This window comes from Melospiza georgiana, chromosome 17, assembly GCF_028018845.1.
Source record: "Melospiza georgiana isolate bMelGeo1 chromosome 17, bMelGeo1.pri, whole genome shotgun sequence".
Lineage (NCBI taxonomy): Eukaryota > Metazoa > Chordata > Aves > Passeriformes > Passerellidae > Melospiza > Melospiza georgiana.
In genome coordinates, this window is record NC_080446.1 from 10,787,192 (window position 1) to 10,813,899 (window position 26,708).

The window sequence follows — 26,708 nt, forward strand, 5'->3', positions numbered from 1 at the left end:
TAAAAAATCGTAAGGCTTTTTGTTTAAACGAATATAAGCGCTTGGGAGCAAACCAAAAATATCGGTGTTTTGTTTAAAGAAAAGGGAAGCTCAGTAGGGGCCGGTGAGGACCGAGAGCTCGGCACGGAGCATCCTCCGGTGCCGATGCCCCGCTGCGGTGCCGATGCTGTGCCACCCGGCTGCGGGCCCCAAAGGAGATCTGTGCCCCTTGTCCCGCCGGTTGTGGAGCTCCCTGATGCCAGGAATCGTTAGAGAGAGCTGAGCCCTCGCTCCCCGTGCGCGGGTGGCCACGCACCGCTGTGTGCCCCGGGCAGGCGCCGCTGCCCAGGCCGCCCCCCGCCTCCGAAGGGGCCGCGCGGTCTGGGGGACAGAGAAAAGGAAAAGAAGGGAGAGCAAGGAGGAAAATCCCGTTAAGAACCTGTCGAAAGCCGCCCGTCCGCCTCTTCAGCGGAGCTCTTTTGTTTCTCAGTGGGGAAGGGGCTGGCGGCCGGGGGCTGCGGGGCAGGTGCGGGGCAGGTGCGGGGCAGGGCGAGCAGCGCAAGGGATGCGGAGCCGGCTGGGGTGCGGGGGGGGGTCCCGGGCTGCGGCGCTGCTGGCGGGGCCCGGCGGGCGTGGGTGGGGCGGGGGGAGTGCGGGGGGCTGGGCTTGGCCGGGGAGGCTGGTACCTCCCCCAGAAATGCAGCAATTCTCTCCCCTCTCCTCTTCTCTCCGCGAGGTGGGCGCACTGCGATGGAGACGCGGCGCGCTCTGCCAGGGGCTCGCTCTGCCCGTCTGGTGACACCGGCCGGCTGCTGACAGCCCCCATCCCGCCCGAGTCGCCCCCCGATCCCGGCGCGGGGCTCGGCGGAGCGGCGCGGAGCAGCGCGGAGCGGGCGGCGGGGCGTGCGGGCCCGCTCCCCCCGCAGCGGTGTCATGCCCCTGGGCACCCCGGCCGGGAGCCGCCCGCACTGCGCCGGGACACGGAGGTAGCGGCTCGGAGCAGCCTCCCGCAGCCGCCCCTCGCCAAGGGGCCGCCAAGTCCCGTCCACAGCCCCGCCGCCCGCCCGCCCCGTCGGGTCTCCGCATCCCCGAGGGTCCGCGAGCAGCGGAGTCACCGGAGCCGCCGCCATGGCCACCCTCCTCCGCAGCAAGCTCTCCAACGTGGCCACCTCGGTGTCGCACAAATCCCAGGCGAAGATGAGCGGCATGTTCGCCAGGATGGGCTTCCAGGCGGCCACCGACGAGGAGGCGGTGGGCTTCGCCCACTGCGACGACCTGGACATGGAGCATCGGCAAGGGCTGCAGATGGACATCCTCAAGTCCGAGGGCAGCGAGGAGGGCGGGGAGCCGCCCCTGGAAGGGGACATCCACTACCAGCGGGACGGCACAGGGCCCCTGCCGCCCTCCGCCTCCAAGGAGGCCTGCTCCGAGCTCTCCGGGCAGGGCAAGCCCAAGATCACGGCTTGGGAGGCGGGATGGAACGTCACCAACGCCATCCAGGTACGGCCGCCGCCGCCGCCGCGGGGCACCGGGCAGCGCTCCCCGATCCCGGTCCCGTTACGTGCTCTGTATCTCGGCCAGAAGCCGTGGGCTGATTGCAAACCGGCTTCGAGGAAAAGGGGGAATAGGGAAAAAAAGGGGGAAAAATCAGAAATAAAAATAAGTGAAAGATAGAGGTGAATATAGAGCGGGAGGAGGAAATTAAAAGGAAAAATAGATTTAAAAAGAAGAAAATGAAAATCCCCTAGCCCAGCTTTCTGCTTTGCTTGGCCCCCTCTTACCCCCCTGAACTGGGCACAGCGCCAGGGAGGGGCCCAGGCCCCAGCCCTGTCACGCTGCAGATTCTGACCCCATCAGGCTGCCCCAGCAAGGAGGGACAGGGGGACACGGGGGTGACTGGGCTGGTGGTGGGGCTGCACTGGAGTGGGCCCAGTCTGGCCCCAGCAATTGAGGTCTTGGTGCACTGAGAGGGGCTGGGGACAGCGGGGGTGGAGACCGGAGCAAAGCCTGGTCACCCAAACCTTGCCCGACTGTTGTGGGTGCTCGGGGGCGCGATGACGCGGGCACTCTGTGACTGTGGGGGTGGCACGTCACAGGGACAGGGGTGCGTCACCGCGTGTGGCAGCGGCTGCGTGGCGTGACTGTGCGACCGCCTGCGTGGGCAGACAGAGAGCGCGCACGTGACCGCCCTGGCGCGGCTGCGTGCGCTCGGCCCAGGCCCCTCAGAGATCCGGCAACACGGTTTCCATTTTGTCTCTTTCTAGGGGATGTTTGTTCTGGGCCTGCCCTATGCCATCCTTCACGGTGGATACCTAGGACTCTTTTTAATAATTTTCGCTGCGGTGGTTTGCTGCTACACTGGGAAAATCCTTATTGCCTGTCTTTATGAAGAGAATGAGGATGGGGAGATAGTCAGGGTGAGAGACTCCTACGTGGACATCGCGAACGCGTGCTGCGCGCCCCGCTTCCCCACGCTCGGGGGCAGAATTGTCAACGTGGCTCAGATCATTGAACTGGTCATGACCTGCATCCTCTATGTGGTGGTCAGTGGGAACCTGATGTACAACAGCTTCCCCAGCCTGCCCGTCTCCCAGAAGTCGTGGTCCATCATTGCCACGGCAGTGCTCCTGCCTTGCGCGTTCTTGAAGAACCTCAAGGCAGTCTCCAAGTTCAGCTTGCTCTGCACGTTAGCCCACTTTGTCATCAACATCCTGGTGATCGCCTACTGCCTCTCCAGGGCGCGCGACTGGGCCTGGGACAAAGTCAAGTTTTACATTGACGTCAAGAAGTTTCCCATCTCCATTGGCATCATTGTCTTCAGCTACACCTCCCAGATCTTTCTGCCTTCCTTGGAGGGGAACATGCAGAACCCCAAGGAGTTCCATTGCATGATGAACTGGACTCACATCGCAGCTTGCATCCTTAAGGGACTCTTTGCCTTGGTCGCCTACCTGACCTGGGCTGATGAGACCAAGGAGGTCATTACAGACAACTTGCCATCCACCATTAGGGCAGTAGTCAACATTTTCTTGGTGGCCAAAGCCTTGCTCTCGTACCCCTTGCCGTTCTTTGCAGCTGTAGAAGTCCTGGAGCGGTCCCTTTTCCAAGATGGAAACAGGGCTTTCTTCCCCAACTGCTATGGGGGCGACGGGCGGCTCAAATCCTGGGGACTCACCCTCAGATGTGCCCTGGTAGTTTTCACCCTGCTCATGGCTATTTATGTCCCCCATTTCGCCCTCTTGATGGGTCTTACTGGGAGCCTCACAGGCGCAGGGCTCTGTTTCCTGCTCCCCAGTCTCTTTCACCTCAAACTCTTGTGGAGGAAGCTCTTGTGGCATCATGTCTTCTTCGATGTTGCCATTTTCGTTATAGGCGGTATCTGCAGCATCTCTGGGTTCATCCACTCTTTAGAAGGCCTCATAGAGGCTTTCAGAACCAATGCTGAAGACTAAGGAGGGGCCAGAGTCGGGTGCAGGAAGAGAATCGCATCGAACATCCGCATAGCCAAATAATTCTGCATCCCTTTAATGGAAAGAGTCATTATTTTCGTTACGTGCATCCAACAAATTCTATGTCATAGAATCTGCAAACTAAGGAAAACAAGAAGAGATGAAAGTGCTCGCCCTGGTGTCTTTTTAAATAAGCTCAGATTTAAATCTATTTTTTTGTTATTTAGATTTTTTGGAAGGAAATTATCTGATGCCCCACCCCTATCTCCTCACTCGTTGCCTGAAGCTTGGCCCCCCACAAACGGCCTGTTGGGAAACAGTCGCAGTTTTCAACACTCCTCACAGATATGCAAATCAGTGTTTCAGGAGCTGAAACACAGGTGCCGATCCCACGGGATCGGGAAGCAAACCCGCCAAAGGGGCGGGAGCAGGGACCTTTGTTTTAACACTTTGAGAGATGGATGTAGACGAGACCCAGATTGTACGACCAGCCCAACAAGCCCAAGCAGCGTCTGACGACCGGTGATGCCGCTTACCTGCAATGTTTACACCGTAGTCACGATAGATGTCAGGACTGCTCGATTCTTCCATCCCAATCCACACCGAGGAACGGCGCTTCCCATCGAACACAAATGTGCTGCCTCTGGTTGAAATCGCAGCCCTGGAGTCCACTTCTCGGTGATTTATGTTTCGTTTCGTTTTAACAATTGTTATTTCTAAATTATGAAAAGGTAAAAAATAATATTATAATAATAATAATAATAATAATAATATATGGTTGGATTTGATGTCGTTTCGGGATTACAGGAACAAAACTACGACACAATTCATTCTGTGCAATCTACCAGATCCGTGGAGCTGTTTCCAATGTACGTGTGGTGTCATTGTGGTAAATAAGATGAAAAATGTATATCAGAAAAAAAAAAATCTATCTTTAACATATAATGTGGTACATAAATATATGGAACAATAAAGAGAAAACATAGCTGATGAGGCTGGCCTGGTTCGTGGGGGGCTTGGAGGAGCAGAGCAGGGGCAGAGGGAGGTTCATCCTCCCCGGGTCGGGGCTACAACACATCCTCGGGCTAAGGGAGGCAGTGCCGGGTTTACAAAGAAGGTGGCATTCAGCTGCTTGCAAGAGGTAGGAGACATTTTTTGGGAAGAGGTCATCTTACAGCTGGGGGTGGCAGGGCTGCTTTCACCCCCTCCTCACAGTTTTGCCTTCCCCCGTAGTGCTCAGACTACAGGAACGGGAGTTTGCAGATGCGCCCCGGGGTTTTTGTTCTTGTGAAAGAACAAACAAAGGAGGAGAAATAAACGAAATAAAAGGCTGGGTGTACCCCTGGCTTGATCCAAACTCGCCAAACCCTGCCCACGGGTGTGGAGCGTCGGGCTGATCCCCGCTGCGGGCAAAGCCGCCACCGCCGGGGAGGTCAGCCCCACACTCCAATCCTGTGACCGAAAACACCTCGATTTACACCATTTTAAAAGCCACGACAACTCATTGTCCATCCGCTGCCGCTACACAGCGAGGATGAGGATGGAGGCACCCACCGGCAGCGCTCCCGCAGCACAGGCACGGCTGAGGTCCCCGTGGGGCTCCTGTTATTGCCCCCAAAACACGTCGAGCCCCGCTAGGGCTGGGATGTGCCCCCATCTCCCCCGCCCGGTCCGGTTCGGGGTTAGCGGGCAGCTCCGCAATGCGGTACCGGGAGGGGGTGTTGGCACAAGCTGGGAAAGGGGCAGCGGGCGGAGAGAGGGATGTCCCTGCCCGGGGAAAAACCCATTCCGGGCGATTTTCTGGGCAGCTTCCGAAAGAAAAGAACAGGGGAGCTGTGGGGTCTGTGCCGTGTGGGGACAGGGTGGTGTGGTGCCAAGGGTGGGTGAGAGTGGGGGGCATCGTGGTGAGGCGCCTGCCCTGGATTAGCCACATTTCCCTCCATGCTGGGAATACCCTGCAGCGTCCTACCCCATTCTCAAGCTCATGCCCATCATCTTCATGCTCATCCCTACCTCCATCCTCACCACTTTCACCCTCCTCATCCCCGCTCCCACCCCGGTGCCGGTGACCCGTGATTGCCGCCCTGCCGCAGGCACCGACAGCCCGATCCGCGCCCCTTCCCGTGCGCTCCCCGCCTGGAGCCGCCACGGCGGCGCAGCGCCCTCGCCCGACGGCGCTCCCGGCCCGGAGGCACCGCATCTTTCCACAGCCGGGACAGGGGACATGCCCAGGCCGGAGCCACCGCATCCATCCCCGGCCGGGAGACGGGATAGGCTCGGCCCGGAGCCACCACATCCATCCCCAGCACGAACCCACCGCATCCATCCCCAGCCAGAGACGGGATAGCCCCTGCCCGGAGCCATCGCATCCATCCCCAGCCGGGAGATGGGATGGAACCGGCCCGGAGCCACCGCATCCACCCGCCCGAGATGAGGGGAGCCAGCCCGGACAGGGGGCTTCTCTTCAGGGGTGCTCCCTGCTCTTGCTTCTGCCCTGAACTCTCTGTTCCAGGTCTGCTTTCTCCCCAGGGCAGTGATAAAGGGCCAGCGTGGGAGGAGAGCCAGCCCGTCTCCGTGCCCTGAGATAACCCCTCGGATCCTGGAGTAAGTGGAGAGCTGAGGTTGCCTGGCAGGTTTACAGAGTGCTCTGCACATCTCTGGTGTGCACACGGTGCTTTCAGGGTGTTTCTGTCCCTGTGTTCCCCACCAGGGAAGCAAGGGGAACGTGCCACAGCAGCACAACAGCTGGCTCTCCTCTCCTGCAGGCAGCTGCTGAGTCTGGACACAGGATGCTCACAGACTAAGATGTCCTGATCTTTGTGTTTCACGGAGTCCAAAAGTTCTCTGGTTTAGGGTACATAATGATGGCAACCATTTCATGAAGCTTTAATTTTGCAGAGGTTTTAAACTTAATTCAGCACTTTCCCCCCCCCTTCCCCTTATGAGCAGACATGCTCCCTGCTGTACTTGGGGCTGTAAGATTTGTGCCCTTTTTATGACAGCGGAAGAAGGTCAGGATCCTCATTCCTATCCCTCAGGATGAAGAACGGGGAAGCTTGACCAGCACCGCAAATCCCTGAGCTCCCCAAGCTCCTGCTCGCAGGGAGGCAGCCCCTGGAGGCTGGAGGGGCACTGCAGGCGGTGCGGCTCCCGGGGCTGACAGGCACCTCAGCGTCTGCCCCGCCGCACTTTCCAGCTGTGGAGAGGCAGCGATTTCCCAGCGAGCCCCAAGGGCTTTGTCTCGCTGTCAGCTCGGCTCAGGCGCTTCCCCAGTGCCCCGGCCGGGAGCCGGCCCTCGCTGGCGGCTGACGCGGACCCGCTTGCGAAACGAGCCGGCTCTGCAAGCCCAGCGATAAGCACAGGCTGTGTCCTCTAAACTTGTCCGTGGCTGTTGGTGCAACACTTGTGCCTCGGGCTAGGGACACGGGCAGCCCCTCCAGCCTGTGGCAGCAGACATTTTGATGCTGTGCCTGTGCCTGTGGCAGCGTTCGTGTGCCCGGTGCTGCTGGACGTGTGCAGCCCCGACAGCAAGGGACGCGGCGGAGTGAGGAAAATAACCCCCAAAATAGCAGCAGGTTTAACGTGAACAAAGCAGAAATCTTCTGAAAACCCAGTGCGATGTCAGAGTCTGGTCTGTGCTCCAAATGGCTTTTGTCTGTGCTTTGTAGCTTCTGGTCATGCGCTGCAACAATCCTCTAAACCTTCTCACCCTGAAAACCAGACAAACAAAGGCCCTCTCTGCACTACCAGGGAACGGATTTATTTCCCTCTGTGTCTTTACAGTTCCTCAGGCACAATGGGGACCTCTATTTGGGCTGATTTCCTGAGACCTGAGGGTAATACCAAATCTCTGTTGCCCTCATGCATCCACACAGCTGTGCACCCAATGGGGCCACCGGTGGGAGCTGGAGAGAGGTGAGGGCAGAGCCCACTCGTCCCTGTGTGCAGAGGGCAGGCATGGCTCTGCCTCCTCCCCACACATGGAGCCAGAGACCCTGCCTGTGCTGGCAGCGGGATATCTCAGCCTCATGAAGTTTGGATACTCCATATCACATATTCCAGGCTATTTCAAAAAATGCCATTGTGATGGTGGCATCAATGTTCTCCGTCAACTGATTTTGTACATCTTTGGAGTTTGTGTTTCAGGTGAGGAGACGGAGGCTCCACCAGTGACTCCACCAACACACTCACCTGTTAGACTCTTGTTTGGGCCCCCTCACAGGGATGTGACCACTGGTGCTGGGCTTCTGCAGAGGGGAAGCAAAAGAAATGGAGCAAATTAGGAGGGCATGGAGGACAGTAGATTTTGGCCTTAAGAGTGCCCCTCTGGGCTCAGTTCTGATGTGCCCATGGGCCCCTCTTGGATTCTCAGGTGGTTATTGTCACTATAGGACATGAAAAAACACAAGCACACACCGCTGCTCTCAAGGTGAAGGAAAAAGGGAAGTTTATTTTCTTACTCTAACATTTATAGTTTTCCAAGAGTGACAGTGGATTGGAGGGTGACAGTGCCACCTCTCCAATGACACTGGACAAACCAACAGTCCATCAACTTTCTCTTCTTCCATAAAGGAATGCAAAACAATGAGTTATTTACAGAAAATGTGTGAGAAAGCTCACTACAACAATGTTAACATCAGAAGGCTTAGAAAATCTTTAAAAATCTGGGTGACAGGTTCTTCCTCCGTATGAGTGGCCCAGGATCCACAGAGCAGGGCACACACAGGGGGCAGAAGGGAGGTTGTAGGACTGTCACACCTGCACAGATCAGGCATGTAAAAGTCCCTGGATTTCTTGCCCCTCGGTGCTGCCAGAGGGCAAGGCTCCCTCTCACGCAGCTCCTTCCTGCCTGGCAAGGTCTGTTGGGGGATTGGCACCGGGTCCTGTGGTCTTGCAGGAGTTTGGGAGGTGACCCATGGCTCATTACCTCTGCTGGGATCCAGCATGTGACCCAGCAAGCCTCCGGCAAACAGAGCACTTTGTTCTGACCCTTTGCACTTCCCTGCCAGCGAGCTGCCCTCTAATCCCCCCAAGGAGGGATTTTCCTCTACCACCCCAGCTCCCTGTGCCTTGGTCCGCTCAGAGAGAGAGGTCCAGGGTAATAATTTACTGCCTGCCACAAGCCACTCCTTCGGACTTTTTCGTCGACCTTCAGACTGCATTGCCAAAATAAAAACAACGGGAGGGAGAGAGGCACCGGCTGCTCCCACGGCGAGAGTGTGGCAGTGCCTGCTGGATCCAGGAGCCCTGCCTGCAGGTAATGCCCCTTTGCTTTCTCTGGCAGGATTGAGACTTTCCCTTCTTTTATTGACTTTCTGAAGCCCTTTGGGAGCAGCAGAGGGGTGTGAAGGACTCATCCCTTGCTGCCAGGAACCTGGCTGGCCTGTGGAAGAGCTGCTCCCCAGGGCCAGCAGCTGCAACGGGAGGGGGGTTCAGCTCCAGCAGTTGTTGGAGTTGTTTCCCCAAGATGTGGAGAAGTCCAGAGAGGAGATGAGCAGCCTCCTTTCCCTCCTCTGGGAAATTTTCTGGCTTTAGCTCTGCCTCCCCCAGCAAACTTCCATCAAAGGAACTCCCATCACCCTGCTTGTCCCTGCAGCCCCACAGCAGCTCAGCTGGGTGGGCTCCTGCGGGCAGCACCCATGAGTGCTCCTGATCTGGGCAATTTCAGAAGCTGGAGATCAGCAGACACCAACTATGCATCCCCATGGAAAGGAGCCTTGGGATCCACTGGGATTTGCAGCCAGCACCAGAAGGGTGAAGTTTACACCAGAATTTTCAGGTTGTGTTGGCTCCTGTGGTCTCCTGGGCTGTGACAGTCTCTGAGGCTGGGCCTGGTGAAGCTCAGGAGTGTCCATCAGGCTTCTAACAGAGCATTCCCAAATCCCCCTCTGGCAGGACAGGGAGGGCTGTTCCTGCTCGGTTCCAGAGCTGGCTTGCCACATTTCAGGACAGCTCTGTTGCTCTTGTACAAGGGCTCGCAGGTCCTGGCAATGCCTTGAGCCCAGCTTGGACTGGGCTGCTCACTGGATGCAGTGTGTAGAGCTCTGCTGGAGACAATCTCTGGCTCTGCCAGCTCCAGTTGCTTCCCAGGGTTTGCACATGGATGGGAAGGGTTGAAAACAGGGATTCCAGGCAGGATGGAGCAGGCAGAGGGGACACTGCACCCACAGCTGCTCCTGATGAAGGCAGTGCTGTGCCAGCAGCCAGGGCCCTGGGCTGGGGCAGTGCAGCTCTCAGAGCCACTCCTGAGCTGCTAAACTCTGCTCAATCCAGCCAGGAAACTGCCCTTGTCCCCACCAGGTGAGCACACCTGGGGCTTCAGCTAGGGGTGGTGGCCCTGTGTCACACTGACCTGTGCTACAGAGGAAAAGAGGTGTCCACCCCAAAAAACAGGGTTTGGGGTTTGTGGTTTTTGGGTTTGTGGTTGTTTTTTGTTGGGTGTTTTTGTTTTGGTTTGGTTTAGTTTTGTTTGTTTGTTTGTTTGTTTGTTTGTTTGGGTTTTTTTAGGTTTTTTGGGTTTTTTTAAAGGCCCTCAGGCACAGGCTGTAATGTGTTCTGAAGTGCTGCAGGGAAAGAAAAGAGGGATAAGCAAGCAGCAAGGGCAGTTGAGCCTTTTGCAAGGACAAGGCTGGCCAGGAAGGGTAACTTACAGTCAGACTGCTTCCAATGGTGTGTTATTTATTCACTGAGACTGTGCCTACACTTGAAAAGCACTTGGGAGCAAAAGAAGTTCCAGCCACCTAATTTAATGGCAATAATAACCACAGGAAATGTAAAGGCTTTACAAGAGATCAGTAAGATTCTGCCACATTCATATTTACAGAAACAGAGGCACAAAAAGTGGCAAAATTGCTCAAACCCACCTTAGCTGTCCTTTGGAATAAAAAATTGATACCCAGTGGCCTCCTCTTATCTCCTTTTTTCAAAACATGGGAAAATATCCCAGCCCTTATGTGGGATTCCTTGGCAAAATCAAAGGCAAAGCCCCAGGCAGAGTCCTGATTTTTGAAGTTGGAAGAAAAATATAGAGGGGGAAAAAACAATTTAAAGAGCTGCAATGGTCACCAATAATCTATTTATTCTTTCATGAATTCTCTTAAAAGCAACAAATAGCCTCTGAGCTTTTAAAGAATATCCTATCCTATCCTATCCTATCCTATCCTATCCTATCCTATCCTATCCTATCCTATCCTATCCTATCCTATCCTATCCTACCCTAATCTTAATCCTATCTCATTTTAGCTCTTACCCAGCAGAGATAACTGAGTAGCCAAATATTTTAGGTCACCTTTCACTGCAGATCCATGGACTCTTGCTTTGTGCTCTCCAGACAAGTATTTGTTTTGAGCCTTATCTGGACTTTCCCTGCAATTCCAATTGCTCAGGACTCTGTGGTTCCACTTCAGCGACACTTTTATGATTATGGTTATGGATATTGCCAGACAGGGAGATTAGGATTATCTTTCACTGTAAATAGCATATAAAACATAGTAAGAGAGAGAGAGAGAGCACTTCTATGTGTGTGGAGACAATGGGCTGGACCTGTTGTCCCCACTGGATGTGTCCTGTCCTGGTGAAGCTGCAAATGTGGCTTTGCTGGGATGGTCCTTCCTGGAGGGATCCATCTCAGCCATGGAAGGACCAAGCAGCCCTTGACCCCTTACAGGGCTTGGGGAAGAGAAAGGCAGCTTCCCTCCCTTGGGAGGAAAGAAAAAATTTCCAAGAATAGGCAATGTCTGGAGGCTCTGAGCTGTGCAAATCCAGCTGAATAAAATCCCTCTCTGTGGCCAGCGTTTGTTCCCTCATGGTCTGCCCAGGTCCAGGCAGGAGGTGTGCGCAGAAGGGGTTAAATTGCCCAAGATCTGCTCCTCACCTTTGCACCGAGGTCCAGCCAGAGGTTTTCCTGGCACAGATGTGTTCTCTGGAGGGCAGGGAAACAGCAGCCAGGCACAGAGGAGCAGCAGTGCTGGCAAAACGCAGCCCTGACATCAGCAGCTCTGCAGCCCCACCAGAATTGTTTAATTTTGTCCAGGACTGAGTTCTGGGCAGGGGAATGGGCCAAGGTCAGTGCTGCTGTAAGGGGCCATGGTTACCCTGCTGGCAGCTGCAGGGACATGTGCCTGTGGGATGTGTGTGCCCTGAGTGCTCCCACACTCACAAGTCCCCTCAGTGTGGCACTGAGGTGTGCTGCCATGGGCAGTGGTGGGACCAGAGCTGCTGCAGGAGGGGCTGGCTGTGGGCACACAGGATGGGGCAAGGGCAAAGCCTCACCTCTTACACATGGGCACGAGGACAACTCTGCTCACACCTGCCAGTCCCACTCGTGTCATCATGGTGACAACTGCTCACCCTGGTCCCCTCAACAGGGAGAGTCACAGGGCTCCACAGGCAGAGCCCTTTGCAGCTGCCCCAGGTGTCTGATGTTGAATTTCTGACAGGATCTGCCCTACACTGGGGTTCACCCACTGGCCATGTGTCCCTGTGCTTCCAGGGAATGTTTGTTCCTGTGCCAGGGAGCTGCTGGTGTCAGGGCACTCACCCTGGGTACAGGTAGGGTGAAAATGGGTTTCAACTCCTCAAAAGCCTCTAAACCCCAAATCCTTTCCCAACAGCAGAAATACATGAATTTACCATGTTTTGGGTAAATTTCTTCTGTGTTATGAGCCAAACCTCTCAGCTCTCTTCCATTCCCTTTGTCTGCCAGTCCCAAAGTGCTTTGTCACTGGGGTGATGGCAGAGCCCCCAGTAATCACCAGACTGGGTGGGTGCTGCCCAGACAAGGCTCAGGAGCTGTCCCCATGTCCCAGAGCTGTCTGTCTGTCAGTCAGACAGTGCTGCACCCAAAGATTTGTCTGTGCTCTCACCCCTGTGCCCTTCACCTTTGCAGACAGAGGAACATCCGTGTGCTCTGCTTCCCGAGGAGCCAGCAGCTGAATTCCTGCCCCAGCTGCAAGGAGAGGAGATTATCTTGGCTGGCTTATGATTGTGGCCTGGATGGAGCCCTCCTCCACTGCCCTGGGCAAGACAAAAGGTAATGCTGCTGGGTGGCACGGTGCCACTGAGCCCTGAGCGTGCTGAGGGCATGGAGAAGGCTTCCCCCTGGTGTCCCACAAGTGTTGGGCTGCAGAGCCTTCCTGGCAGGCTCCAGCTGGGCTCAGCCTGCCCAGCAAAGGCTGTAGGGAGCCTGGGACACACACAGAGGTGGCACCTTTGCCCACCTTTGCTTACCTGGCCCTGACTGACACCCCGCCTGGAGGGTCAGTGATCATCACAGAGGGGGTAGGATGGACAAAACCGACCCAACACCACTTTGTCCATCACTAGCTGTCATCAGATTAGGTGTTTTATACATTTTAGCTGTCAAAATTTTCCCCACAGGATCCTCCGGCTTTCTCTTCTTTAGATAGAAAGGGGGTTTTTAATTAAAGATGTCTTTTTCCATGGAAATTAAAATCCAAGTAGATTTTGTTGATAACACCGAGATTTTCATTAAAGAAACAAAAGCAGAAGGCATTGACTAGAAAATGTAAGTTTAAGAAAATGTAACTGATAAAATTATTCTGAAATTTGACCATTTCAATGCAAGTGGAGGCAAAGCTGGAAAAAAGAAAAACAAGGGATCTTCTTAAAGGAAGTCAATGCTGATAGCTTGAGAATATTGGCTGAGCAAAACCTCAGCTTTTGACCTGAAAAAAGGTAACATTTCAAGCAAAATGCTGCTCCCCCTCCCTCTTTACACATGGTACCAGGCACATCAGCTGTTCACAGTGATCTCCCCTGGTATCTGTAATCTGGGGACCCATCCCATGGTGGCCAGGCCTTCTGCTTCCCACGGGGAATGCTGCCACAGCCTGGCTTTTACCTCCTTGCACCCAGCACTGACATTGCTCCAGGAGCTGCTTTCCTGCTGCTGCAGCTGCACACAGGGAGATTTTAGTAGGAAACTACAATGGAAGAAAAAGCAACTGCTTTATTTTTAATGAAGAGAGACAAGACACCAGCCCTTCTCCCAGGTCCCCTTTTGCTCAGAGCTCAGTCTCTGGTCTCTCGAATCACCAGGCTCCCCATGTTTGATGTTGCAGTTAGCAGGGCTGCAAAGCACCAGCCTGGCTGCCCTGGCTGAAGCCCTCCAGGGTCCCCAGGACACTGTAAAAATCAGTTTCTTCAGGGTTTGACCTGAACCAAATGCCAGTTTTGACCTTCCTCCAAACCAACGGACAGAGGAAGAATTTCCAGCTGACTTGTAAAAAATTATTCAGAACACCTGAGCTGCCTGCCAGGCTGCAGTTTGCTTCCACACACCACCTGCACTCTTCCTCCCCACCCATAGTTATCCCTCCCACCTAAATTCTCACTCCTTGGGTACAGCTAGCAGGTGTTTCTCCATCTCTTGGAGCTGGTCAGCTTTTCCTGCTCTATTTAAAGTGCTGCAGTGAGGTGCCGGTGGTGGCTTGATTGCTCTGGAGAGTTGGTGGTTGTGGGTAAATGAGCTGCTGCAGGAAACAAAGCTCTTCCCCTTTGGGTTTTAGGAAGGAGCTTTGGGCTCCTGGCCTGGCAGGGTTGGCTGGTGCAGGGATGGGGAGTGTGGGCAATGAGAGGTCTCTGTGCTCAGTGCTCATGGACTGCTTCCCATGCTTCAGGACTGAGCCTCTGGGAGGTGAGCTCCCAGGTATGTTTGATGACTTGCTTTCATAGAATTCTTTTTTTGTGAAGTGCTTCAAGCTTTAGCCACCTGCTGTTTTCTTTGAGTTCTGCATGTAACTTTTCTCTAAAATTTCAAGGATTGGTTGTCTCCAGCTTGCCTTGAGCCAGAGCTGCTTGGCTGGGTTCCTGCTCTGTTTTGCAGTGTCCCTGGGGTGCAGGGAACAGGATCTGCAGGAGAAAATTGGACAAGCCACTGGGTCTCTAGAGGCTGGCTAAGAAAGCTCCCTGAAATGCAGAAGTTCTTTAAAGTCTTTCCTAACCTCTTCCTGGACTTGCTGTAGTGTCTCAATGGGGATGAAAGTGGAGTTCAGAACTAGCTTGCAGCTATCTCTTAGATCTGTAGCAGGGGAAAACTTGAGCCTTTTTTTTTTTTCCCCCCAGTAAAAGCACGTGTTTGCAGGAATCCTCCTTCCCACCTCCCTCCCTGCTCCTCTCAGAGCTGAAACTGGGGCATCTCCCCCTTTAGCTGAGAGCAGCCCCTGTGCTGGGTGAAACCTGTGGGTGCCTGTTCCTCACCCCTACCCCTCCAAACTCCGAGTTTCCTGCCCAGCATCACCTGCTGTCCCTGCCAGGCCTCTCCAGGCTGGCAGCCAGCCCTTCCCAGAGCAGGAGGGGACGAGGGACTGCCTCGGAGGGGTTTGCAATGTAGGTTAGGCAGGGGAGGCTGCCGAGAGCGGTGACATCGGGGAGGAGGCGGGAGCAGCCCGCGGATGACGAGGCGGTGAGGTTGTGTCTCCGTGCAAGGTACGCCTTGCATTGGTGATGTGTTTGTAGCAAATAACGCTGGGCTGGCATGGGAATGTGGGTCACCACTGCCAGAACTATGTGAGGAACAGGGAGCTGCTCGTGCTCTGCTGGGAAGCAAACGTATGTTACTGAGGGATGTGTGCTGGGGGGAGGTTGAGTGCAGAAACTGCTCCAGCTGGGAAGTAGCAGCTCTCTGTGGTGTGAGTGAGTGCTTGCTTCCTGCCTGGGGGGTGCCTGTGGCTGGGAGTTGGGGTGAAATGGTGTTTGAGGAGGGGGGAGTGGGGTGCAGGGGTGTGTGTTCCTGCTGTGTAATAGTGCTGTGATATTGGGGAACTCCTAGACTTGCTTGCCAATGCTCTCTGTGGCCCTGGAGCATCCATGCTGCACCAGCAGGCATGAGGAGGGATGCAGCCGGGCATGGATAACCAAGGATTCCAGCGTGTCTTCGTGACCTATTTCTGCTTCTGTTGTTCAGTGTGTGCGCTCAGGAAATCTTTCTGCTTTAGGGGGGTAGGGTTTGTTAGTGATAAGGAAAAGCCTGCTTGACTGCTTGTGAGATTTAAACCACAAACTAACCTGGTTTTGAAGGTGGACTTGGGCTGGGGAAGGTGGCTCTGAACCTGTATGGAAAGTGATGTGGGATGGGGCTACAGACATCTATAAATGGGTATGGTACTTCAGAGACTTTAACCTCAGAGCAAGTCCCTTTAATGAAAAAGCTGTGCTGGAAAAGGCTGCCCTTGGTCAGCAGGGACTTGTTGAGTGGCTTCACTTCCAGCACAGAGGCACTGGAGCAGAGCAGGGCTGGTGGAGGGAGGCATGAATGGGCTGCCAGGCTGGAAGGGGCTCCTCTGTAGCTGCAGGTTGCTAAAACAGGCTTGTCCAAGCCCCTTGGAGCGAGTCAGGGACTTGTTCTGCATCCTGTAAATACCTCCAGGGCACATGGATGTGTTTCCATGGTTGCCCATGTGCTCTCCAAGATGCCCAAGCTGTGATATGTCCATCTGAGCCTCAGTCATTATTTCTCCTGAGTCTGGGATCAGAACAGAGGCTGCAAGGTGGCCCTGAGGCCACACCTGAACTTGTGAGGCTTCAGATTCAGAGGAAATGTGCTGTACCACCTGATGGAGCTGCAGGCAGCAAGCAGGAGTGAGGTGCTAGGTTGGGTTGCTCTTGGCCAGAGGCTCCTGAGCAGGGGTGGGAACCTTCACTCCTTGCCCCACTGCTGCCATGTGCAGCTTGGGGCTTGCCCACACACACCTGTGTGCCCTGTGCCAACCTCCTCCCAGGCCTGGATCCTCCAGGGAGTGTTTGCTCAGAGACTGCAGCACTGCTGTCCCTCTGCTGTGAATCTGCCTGTGACGCTGTTCACAGGGGCTCATGGATGAGGGAAGAGATGAGGATCTGACTCCATGTTTCAGAAGGCTTGATTTATTATTTTATGATATATATTACATTAAAACTATACTAAAATAATAGAAGAAAGGATTTCATCAGAAGGCTAACTAAGGGTAGAAAAAGAAGGAATAATTACAAAGGCTCTGTCTCAGACTCTGTCCAAGCCAGCTGACTGTGACTGGCCATTAATTAGAAACAACCAACATGGACCAATCACAGATGCACCTGTTGCATTCCACAGCAGCAGATAAGCATTGCTTATATTTCATTTCTGAGGCCTCTCAGCTTCTCAGGAGAAAAAATCCTAGCAAAAGGATTTTTCATAAAGGATATCTGCAACATCTGCCCAGCCTGTCCAGCAGCCCGTGAGGCAGACACTGCCCTGAGGCAGGTGCTGGGTGACCTTCAGCAGCCCTGAGAGAGCCAGGCTGGCAGGGAAAGGACTGTGCCCAGAGGGAGGAGATGGGGCTTGATCTGTCTGGGTGCTGCCTGCAGGCTGTCCCTGCTGGTGGCTGCCAGCTGGGACAGGATCTTGGACTTGCTGCAGGGCAAAGTATGGACAAGGTCAGGGACTCACAGACCAGCCTGATGTTGTAAGTTCTCCCTCTGTGTGGTTTGTGGGCTTTGCTTTAAATTCCATTTGCCTTTCTTATCCATTCAGAAAGTCTAAACCCACCCCTTAGTTTTTTGGCTGCTCCTCAGAGTTGCCCCCAAATCCCAGATCTGCTGGTGGGGCTAGCTCAGGGGCTCTCAGAAGTTCCAGAACCCCCTGCCTGTCAGATCCAAAATCCATGCAGCAAGGGCTCTGTTATGGGCTTGTTTGCCTCAAAACTCATTGTCCTACAAAATTCTTGCCCAGGGAGATGGGTTCTGGCAGTTAGTGCTGCCCATTCCTTGGTCTGTAGAAGAGCTATTCCAGGATGACAGCTTGCTTGTGTCTACAGATCCCCTTCTTTTTAGATGGGAAATGAAAGACATATTTCTGTGTATGTTTTGGTTCTTGCTTTCCCTTCAGTGGCAGAACTGAGGAGTAAAATTGAGTCTTGAAATGCTTTTGCTATCTACTCCTAAGCAAAACAAGGAACTCCTCTGTGCAGGCTGAACTCCTTGGGCTTCCCTCTGGCTCAGCCTGTGCAGCCCAGAGCAGGCTCAGGGCTTCCTCTCTGTGAAGGGAGAGGTGATGATGATGATGAGTGGTGGCAACTGCCTGCACAGCTGAGCAGCAGGGATGCTCCATGGTGGGAATCCCAGCTTCTGGCACTGGCTGTGTGTCCTTGGGCAAGCCACTGCTGTGATGTGTGTGTGCTGGCTTACCTCCTGCAGGGCCTGAAAGGTTTCATTCACGTCCCTAATTACTCACAGAGCCCTGAATGGAAGGGACAGTGGATGTGCCAAGCGTGTGACGTATCCCAGTACAACCTCATCCTTGTAAGCACTCTCCTTGTCCCCCCTGGGGACACAGGGGTGGCTCTGAAAGGCTTGACAGTGGTGCTTCAGCCTGAGCCCCCTTGGCCACCAGAGAGGCTGTCTGTTTTGTGGCACTGATGCCTGTCCTGTGAGCTATTGAGGGCTCCTGGTGAGGCTGGGAGGGAAGATGTCCTGGTTCCTATAATTTCCTGGTTATTTTGGTATGTGAGGAAGGGGGAGGAGGGTGGCTGTGGAGAGAAGAGCAAGGTCAGTGAAGAACAAATGTGCCTCTGTGCACTTGTGATCACACTGCCAGCTAATCGGCTTCGGGGCTCCAACTTTGCTCGCAGAACTCATCAGGCACGGCCGGGAGAGGATAGAACAAACCATCAAGGCCTCTGGCTCCAGGCTCTGCTCATAGTGAGTATGAACCCCTCCCAGTGGGATGGGAGCCCTTTAACAGCTCAGCTGATAACCCCTGTGGTGGATGGAGCTGGCTGGCACCGGGCAGATGTGGGCAGTCCCTGGCACAGCTGCCAGCATCCGCTGCTGCCCGGCAGCTCCTGCCATGCCCAGCCTGGCTGTGCAGGGGGGGATTCTTTGGGATGGCCGGGGGTCTGTGCCCAGTGGTGTGTGGGGGCAGAGAGTGGGAGCACCCACAGGTGAGATGAGGGGTCTTTGGGCCCCCTTTTTGGGAGGGGTGGGGCAGAGGGTGGCTGTGGGGATGAGAGCCTTCAGAAAAGATGTGTGGTGGGGCTGAGGGGGGGTCTAAGCTCTCTGGGGCAGGGGAGAAGGGAGCAGCGCTGTTTATTCATGTTATCTTAATTCTGGCTTTTGCAAAGAGCATAGAGGAACCCCTAAAACCAAAGGGAGGAATCCCTGAGGCGAGGCTCACCCATCCCCAGTGATGATCAAGCAGGATGGATCTGAACCAATGAGTGTTCAAGTCTGCCTTCTCCAGCCCCAGCAAAAGCTGCACCAGGCAGACAAGAGCTCTTTAATGCCTCTGCTCACCACACCTGCTCTGGCTGCCATGGCAGCTCCTCTTCCCTGCAATGTCAACATCTCTGGTCTGCCCTGGCCTGGGGAGTGGCCTCTGGGGCTGCCAGCCCCATGGACCGTGGTGCCTGGACCTAGCTGGGCTCTCCTGGCTGCCCTGTGGGGACACTCACTGGGCTGCAGCATCCCTGTGCAGTGAGGAGGGGGCTGCATCTCTGCCTGGAGAGCTGTGACTTCCCCTGGCCTGGGGCTGTGTTGCTGCTAGGGCTGTGCTGGCCCTCATGTGCTTGTGCAGCTTCTATTATTGCAAATCAGGGACCCATATTAGATAAACTTGTCCAGCCAGGAGCCCTGCTTCCCTGATCTCCTGTCAGCACACACCATCCCCTGCCTCCCCCAGAGTACAGGTATCCCATCCTTTGGGGGTGGCAGTGCTGGGGAGCTCAGCTGAGCCCTCTGTGATAGAAGGGATGCACACACTGGGGTTTGCACTACTCCCCTGCAAGTTAACAGTGTGAAGCTGTTTCTCTCTTGGATTTTGTACTCAACACTGACTTCCTCTTCTTTTCCCAAGTGCTGAGCGAGTTGTTTTTTTAATGGATCGCTCCCGGAGCCCAGACAAAAGCAGCCAGGTGAGATCATGGCTCTGAACAAGCAAATCCTCACCTTTGGGACGAAGGGGGCTGGTGCCTTTAGATTAAAAACAAGAAGAGAGCCTGTGTTAGCCTGCTGGGAGTCTTGCTGCTGCCCTGTCCTGTGGGTGATGCTGGGTGGGGAAAAACAGCAGGGAGGCCCTTTGGGACAAGGCATGATGTTCCCAGAGTCTGGGGACAGTAAGGTTCCTAGGGAGCAGGAGGAAGAGCATGTGTGTGTGTATGTACCCCTTGTCTTTGGGAAGAGAGGCTGCACCTCTGTGGTGCTGGATCTGCATAAAGACATCTAAAGAGACCTTAAATGTTTGCTGAAGTATACACTGGGTGTTTATCCATGGATTGCTGTGTTGAGGAAGGGAAAACCCAACCTGCAGCACAGTCCTTGTGACTAAAATTCTTATCTTCTCTAGCCTTCAACACCAACTGACAACATCAACCTCGGACCTTCTGCTAACCCCAAGTAAGCTCCCTGCAAAGCCAGGTAGGGTGTGGAGTGTGGAGAGATTTGGTAGGGGGATGCAGATGATCCCTGTGTGCCAGGATGGTGTCTGCAGAGTCTGGACAGTTACATTTTACAGTTCTCAGCCTTTAACACCATATATGCCACCAATGCACCAGCTTCCAACACTAAGCTGTAGCTGGTATTTATTCTAATCATCCTCTCCTGGCCATGTCTGCAGCCCCTTGTCCCTTTTCTTTTGAGAGGTAGTAAGGGAAGCTCTTCCTTGTCACCGCTGGCTTCCAGATTATCTTTCTCTAGAAACAGGCACAAACTGTATCCCCAGTAAGGGCATCCCTTAGTCCTTGCAGGTGCTGTCCCTGCTGCTGAGGGGTTGCTGGTGCTCTGCAGGGTGCCCTGACACACACAGGGTGAATCCTGAGCTGCCTGGGAGCGAGGGTCACCCACCAGTGCCCTTTAATCCCTTCCACAAACACTCATTTTTCCAAGCAGGATCTCTGCTTGGAAGCTGGTGTTACTGTTGCATGTTTCTCTCCCAGAAACATTAACTTGTTTCATTCTTGCCCAACAGTGCCAAGCCAACAGACTTTGACTTCCTGAAGGTTATTGGCAAAGGAAGCTTTGGAAAAGTAAGTGGGCTTGTGCAGGTGGGCTGTAGCTGTTTGGAGGCAGCTTGGCAGGAAAATGAGTTGCTGAAGGAGTTTCTGGCTGTGTCCTTTGCTGTGTTGAATAGTCTGTTATGAGTAGTCCATTCTACTTTAAGGCCCTTCAACCTCTCTAAGGACTGAAGAGTGAGGTGTTTTATGCTCAGTGATGGTAAAGAGCAGTGCTTGATTCAAGATAAGTTTCAAACTTGTTCAGCAAAAGATCTCTGGAGAAACCTTGGAGACAGGCAGGATTCTTTAAATGGGACTGGCCCTAAATGCTCCAAAACTATTTTCTATTGGGTGTCTAGGGGATATGTGGAGAGATATCCATATCTATGAGGAGATATTGAGTGCTTTTCTTCTGGCAGTGAAAAAGTGCTGGGAATGGAGAGGGCTGGAGCTTGGTCTTTAAAACCCTGTAGCTGGCCCCCTGAAGTAGTTTTTCTGTGTCTACTCACTCACAAGAGTTTTAAACTAATGAGGACACAGGGACCAAGGTGAGACAGCTGTGACCAGGACCTTCTGTTGCAGGTTCTCCTGGCCAAACGCAAGTGTGATGGGACTTTTTATGCAGTGAAAGTCTTACATAAGAAAACCATCCTCAAGAAAAAGGAGGTATGACTGCTCTGCTTGGGTGTTCTGGAAATTGTGGTCAGTGTACAGGCTCTCTGGATAATGCAATTGGGGCACCTGGCATTTAGGTAGGCAGTTCACAACTTAAAAATCCATTAACGTGGATCCGGCTGTGCCATGAGAACAAAAGAATAGAGATAAATTAAGTCAGGTAGGAGGGAGTGGTTCTCTTTTTGGGGCTGGAAATGACCCCTGTGGGCTCCCAGCTTCCACCTGCTTTGAAAGCATCAGTGAGCCCTTAGAGCAGGCTGGGCTGGATCCTTGCCCGAATCCTTAATGCCTTGTCTGCTTTTTGATAGCAAAACCACATCATGGCAGAACGTAACGTGCTCCTGAAAAATGTCAAGCACCCCTTCCTTGTGGGACTCCACTATTCCTTCCAGACCTCAGAGAAGCTTTACTTTGTGCTTGACTATGTAAATGGAGGAGAGGTGAGTGCAGTCACAGGCTTTGTTTTAATCCTTTTTGGTCCTTCACAAACATGCTGCTTTATTTAAAACTATTTCTTGTCAGAAGATAATGATGTTGAGGGATAATGTTTTGACTGCTGGCAAGGAGCAGCCAGGAATACCTGGCAGGATACCTCACCTGTAAATTGAGTCAAGATCTTGCTGGTTATGACTTGAGTCAGATGATTCCCAAAGTAAAGATTCTGAGAAAAGTGGTATTGGGGCACTGTAAAATTCTATGGAGAATATGGGAAATACTGGCATTGGTGAGGTTCAGGGAAACTCCCTTGTGGGCCAGCTCTGGATCCGTGCCTAGTGCTTAGGAGTGATGCCATTGCAACTTTCTAGACTTTTTCTGTCCTGTAGAAGCTTACTTTTCTCAGCTGTCTTTCTATGCAATCTGAAACTGGCTGGGATATCTTGTGAAGGTGGATATCTTGCTAAAATCAAGCTAATGTTGGGGATCTTGGCATGTTCAGGTCTCTGCACATATCACTTCTCATGGCTGTACTACCACTGTAATCAGCCTGTGGGTTGTAGTAAGCTAGGAGCTTAACCAGGTCAGGAGATGATGAATGGCTTGAGTATTAATAATTAACTTTTGTGAATGATGAGGAGAAATGAAACAATTTCTATAAAGGTGTTTGTATTGCTTAAATTCACTTGGCTTGGGTTTATTTCATCCTGTTAGTGTGCTACCTGCTACAAATCCCTTTTCACCCATGTAGCTGGATTTCAGCCTTGCTCCAGATTAGCCTTCATTTATTTAGAGACATGATCAACCCTCTCACCTTCCCGTAGCTCTTCTTCCACTTGCAAAGGGAGCGCTGTTTCCGGGAGCCCCGGGCCCGGTTCTACGCCGCAGAAGTGGCCAGTGCCATTGGGTACCTGCATTCCCTAAACATCATCTACAGGTAAGGCAGGGGCTCCAAGCCTGCCCTGGCAGGGAAAGGGATTCACTGGGGAAGTGAAATGCTGGACTGGAGTAGCTGAAAAATGTCCTAGCCCAGACAAGACCGTGCTGCTGGCGCTTTACCCTGCAAGACCTGATGGGCGATAAACCATTCTTTCCCCTTCCTAGTATCAGTCTGAGGGTATTAAGTTTAAAGACATAAAATAAACCTGATTCAATAAGTAAGAAATCATATCTCAGTAACAATTTATGCATGGAAATGCAGGCTAACACCTGATCCTGTGTGAAAGCAGAAACATAATTTTTTTATGTTTCCATGTATCTATACTGACTCTCATCAGCATACATACATGGAAACATTAAAAAAAAATGTTTCCATGTATGTATACTGATGGGAGTCTGCAGTTTGGGAAGGTCTTGCTGATCTGGATTGGGAGACTTTGTTAGCTCCTGTTCATAGCTCATGCTGTTTCACATCCATGTGTTTTAAATATCTGGCCAAATCTGCTCAAACAGCACTTTGTCTTGCAGGGACTTAAAGCCTGAGAACATCCTCCTGGATTGCCAGGTATACTCACAGCTTGGGCTGTCTTCCTGTTGGTTTTAAAAACATCAGGACCACAAGCAGAGGGCTGTGCCTCTGCAAGCTGGACTATAGTTGATGGCATGGCATGGATTTTGTCTGTTTGCCCCACTGCACTTCTGTGCAGATGCTGGAGGAATGAGAGGGCTTGCCCTCTGAAGAACTGCATGGTTTTGGGGCTCATTCCCAGAAGCTGGGACCTGACCTGTGGAGGGGATCAGGGTGGTGAAGAGCAGGTCACTGCTGCAGCTCTGGTAGCCACTGTTACATAAGTTGGCTCTGGGATAAAGAAGCAGAAAATCACAGCAGTGCTGGAGCTCCTCGTGGTTATCTAGCTGTAGACAAATAAAAAATAAACAATTGAGACTGTATTTTTCTACAGGCTCCAGTACCTGTACTACAGGATGAACATAATGGGAGGGAGGGGAGGAGATGAGCAGTGGGGAACCAAAACCCACATGAGATGTAATGCATAGGCAAATACTTGGAAATCCTGTCTCTTCTCCATAAAAAGTGAGACAAGCTAAAATTTCTCTTTTCTTTAGGGACACATAGTATTGACAGATTTTGGACTCTGCAAAGAAGGAATGGAGCAAGAGGAGACAACTTCTACCTTTTGTGGCACTCCTGAGGTACTGCTGGGGCTTTGCTGAGACCTGGGGGCTGGAAACCTTCAGCACTTGGTGCTCTGGGTCTTGGGCTTATGTCACACCTCAAAAAAATATGGGCTCTCTGAGGCTGTCAGCCTGAAGCTGGAGCTCAGATAAGGCCTTCCCTATCCAGCAGACAGTTACTCCAAAATTGCTGTGTTGTTACAGGTATGAATGAGCTATTGGGGCAGGGCTTCCTGCACTTGGAAATGGCCAGACTTGTGAAAATAGCTGGGGAGTGGAGACAACCTTGTCCCTGGGAGCAGGATTGCTGGTTGTTTACCTTCTTTGAGACCCCAGTGGTGCAGAACACGGAGCCTGCTGGTACTGCCATGCACAGGACCTTGCTGTGCTCTCCTCTGTGTCCTTGGTGCATGCAGGAGCTGCAGAATTCCCTGTGCAGAGCAGGGGAGCAGGCTGCCCCCGGAATGCAAACACTGCTCAGAGGGGAGGAAATGCCTTTCCTCCAGTGCACTCCAACTGAGTTTTGTGAAAACCTATTTCCAGTCTGGCTTCTTGGAGGCTTTTTTGCCTGCTTCTTACTGAGCCTGGGGATTTTGGTAGCACTTTAGCCTAGGTAATGTACCTGTCCTGCTGCTTTCCCCAAGCAGCTTGGCAAAGGGTCTGTAAACATGACACCTTTCAGCATTGAAGCTCAGCAGAAGCGGGCAGGAATTTCCCTTCTTTTTCAGTGAGGTTTCACTTATGCAACAGCACAGCATGAACCAAGCAGGAATGTTTGAGCTTTGTTTTCTAGTTGTGGTGTTGGTGTTTTCCTGTTCTAGACAGAGCCTGATAGTACACAGAGGTAATTCTGTGGGGAACTGTTCTGCAGACTGCTCAAATTCTTGCCTGTTGCTCCTCTATAATGGCCCTTGGTAGTTTTGCTCCTTTGGACAGACTTATTTGGGCTGAAAACTGCAGTTTTTAAAAAAATACAGGAGTTATTTTAAAGGTGTGATGTCTCCTAGAGGGACAGGATTGCTGCCTGAATTGTGGCATGTACCAAATGTTTGTAGAAGTCCTCTCAAGGAAGAGAACCTCCTGTAGCCTGCAAGGGCATCTTGAAGGCTTTGGTAGATGTCTCTCAACCCCATTGCTCCAAAGCAAGTGGAGAGTTTATTAGATAATACTAGGAACAGCATCTGTGTTATTCTTAATGCATTTGCTCAACTTGAGCTGCAGCCAGGTTTGGGACTAAGAAGGGCAAAGCCCTTCCTTTATAATTTGATATTTCCTTCTGAATTCCCAGTATCTGGCTCCTGAGGTGCTAAAGAAGCAGCCCTATGACAGGACAGTAGACTGGTGGTGCCTAGGAGCTGTCCTCTATGAAATGCTCTTTGGACTGGTGAGTTTGGAAATGGGCTGGTTCACTTTGCATTGTGGAAATTTGATTTGCAAAAGCTGTGGTGTGATGTTGGTCTGGTGCTCATGAGGCACTTGATAGACAACTAAATCCTGAATTAATGATCTGGTCCAATCCTACCACTGCCCTTTTGAGCAGAGGTGTGGCAGGTCTCCCCCATCTTCTCACTGCAGGATTCATTTTGACCTGCAATGTGTGGCTCCTTCTGGTGGCTCGTGTTTTACCTGGCTGCTTCTCCTCTCTTTCAAATTAGCCTCCTTTTTACAGCCGGGATGTGTCTCAGATGTATGACAACATTCTGCACAAGCCACTACAGATCCAAGGAACCAAGACTGTGGCAGCTTGTGACATCCTTCAGGGACTTCTCCACAAGGACCAGAAGAGGAGGCTGGGTGCCAAAACAGACTTTGTAGGTGGCCTTCACTATGAGCAGGAGCGAGGGAGGATGGATGGGGAAATTTCTATTCTGAGCATTTCTTTCAGAACAGCACTGCCTTGGAAAAGCCCTCCCACACAGTCTGTCCCTTCAGCCTCCTACAAGGGACACATGGGGTTGACTTGGATTTCCAAAGGGAGAGGGGAGGTGGCCAGCTAAGGACACCAGTGTGTGATGGGTCATTTCCCTTGGGGCATTCCTGGACCAGGACCCTCCTCTGTTAAGGATTTGTGGATATGAGTATGTGGTAACTTCAAGTCAACCACTTAAAGCTGTGAGACCAGGTGGTGGAAAATGAGGGTTGGCAGAAAATTGCCTTTTCCTTTCTGCTTTCTTTACAGCTTGAGATAAAGAGCCATGTATTCTTCAGCCCAATAAACTGGGATGATTTATATCACAAGAGGATTACTCCTCCATTCAACCCCAATGTGGTAAGTGGGTAACTCTGTCTGTTTTACAGAAGGGATCCTCTCCAAATATCTCCCACTGATGCTGAGGGTTCTGAGGTGTGGGTTGGGACCTGCAGATGGAGTAGTGATAGCTCTTTTGGAAGAGCAGCTGCATTGGGCTCTCTGAACACAAGGGTGTGGTTTGGGTCTGCTCCCTCAAGGATTTGTGTCTCTGCTCCTTGGCTTAGGCTGGCCCAGCTGATCTGCGACACTTTGATCCTGAGTTCACCCAGGAAGCCATCTCTGCCTCCATCACCCGCACGCCTGACCTGGCAGCCAGCAGCTCCAGTGCCTCAGATGCATTTTTAGGATTTTCATATGCACCAACTGAAGAGGACATTTAAGTTTTACAAAGGCTTTGTCAAGCCATATTTTAAATGAATGGGTTTTATGGGTTTTTGTGGTTTTTTTGTTTGTTGGTTTTTTGTTGTTTTTTTTTTTTTCCTTTTGAGAGGTTTGGTACTGTCCTTTGCTCATGGTTTAAGGAAATTGGCACTAACACACTAACTGACTGGGATGGAACAGAGCTCTTAATTTTTGCTGTTTGGTGGATTTTGTCCCTAAATGAATGTTTCCCTCTCAGAGAAAGTGGGACACTGACTATGATTTTCCCTGAGTGTCTTGTGTTACTCGGCAGAATTGCATTCACTCTGTGGTTATATTTATGGTTGAGGTATGTGCCATCCACATAACAGACATGTCCCTGTAACTGGACACATTTATTTTACTTTCTTTTGTGGAGCTATGCCCAATGTCTTTCTCAAAGCCCTGAACAGAAAAGGAAAC

At 52.5% G+C, this 26,708-nt stretch overlaps 2 protein-coding genes across 2 annotated transcripts; both read left to right on the forward strand.

The window, feature by feature from the left end:
* The first annotated feature begins 699 nt into the window (after nt 1-699).
* SLC32A1 (solute carrier family 32 member 1) lies at nt 700-4,418 on the forward strand. The gene is made up of 2 exons (XM_058036195.1): nt 700-1,479; nt 2,244-4,418. Exons 1-2 carry the CDS (start codon nt 1,108-1,110, stop codon nt 3,429-3,431), a joined length of 1,560 nt encoding a protein of 519 aa, XP_057892178.1. The 5' UTR covers nt 700-1,107; the 3' UTR covers nt 3,432-4,418.
* A 710-nt stretch (nt 4,419-5,128) lies between these two features.
* Nucleotides 5,129-26,306, forward strand: SGK2 (serum/glucocorticoid regulated kinase 2). The gene is made up of 16 exons (XM_058036576.1): nt 5,129-5,133; nt 5,522-5,619; nt 6,914-6,972; nt 18,001-18,104; nt 19,258-19,315; nt 19,747-19,796; nt 20,368-20,425; nt 20,975-21,058; nt 21,376-21,507; nt 22,327-22,439; nt 22,970-23,006; nt 23,567-23,653; nt 24,924-25,019; nt 25,291-25,446; nt 25,815-25,904; nt 26,111-26,306. The coding sequence occupies exons 1-16, from the start codon at nt 5,129-5,131 to the stop codon at nt 26,264-26,266; spliced, it is 1,383 nt and encodes a 460-aa protein (XP_057892559.1). The 3' UTR covers nt 26,267-26,306.
* The last annotated feature ends 402 nt before the right edge of the window (nt 26,307-26,708 follow it).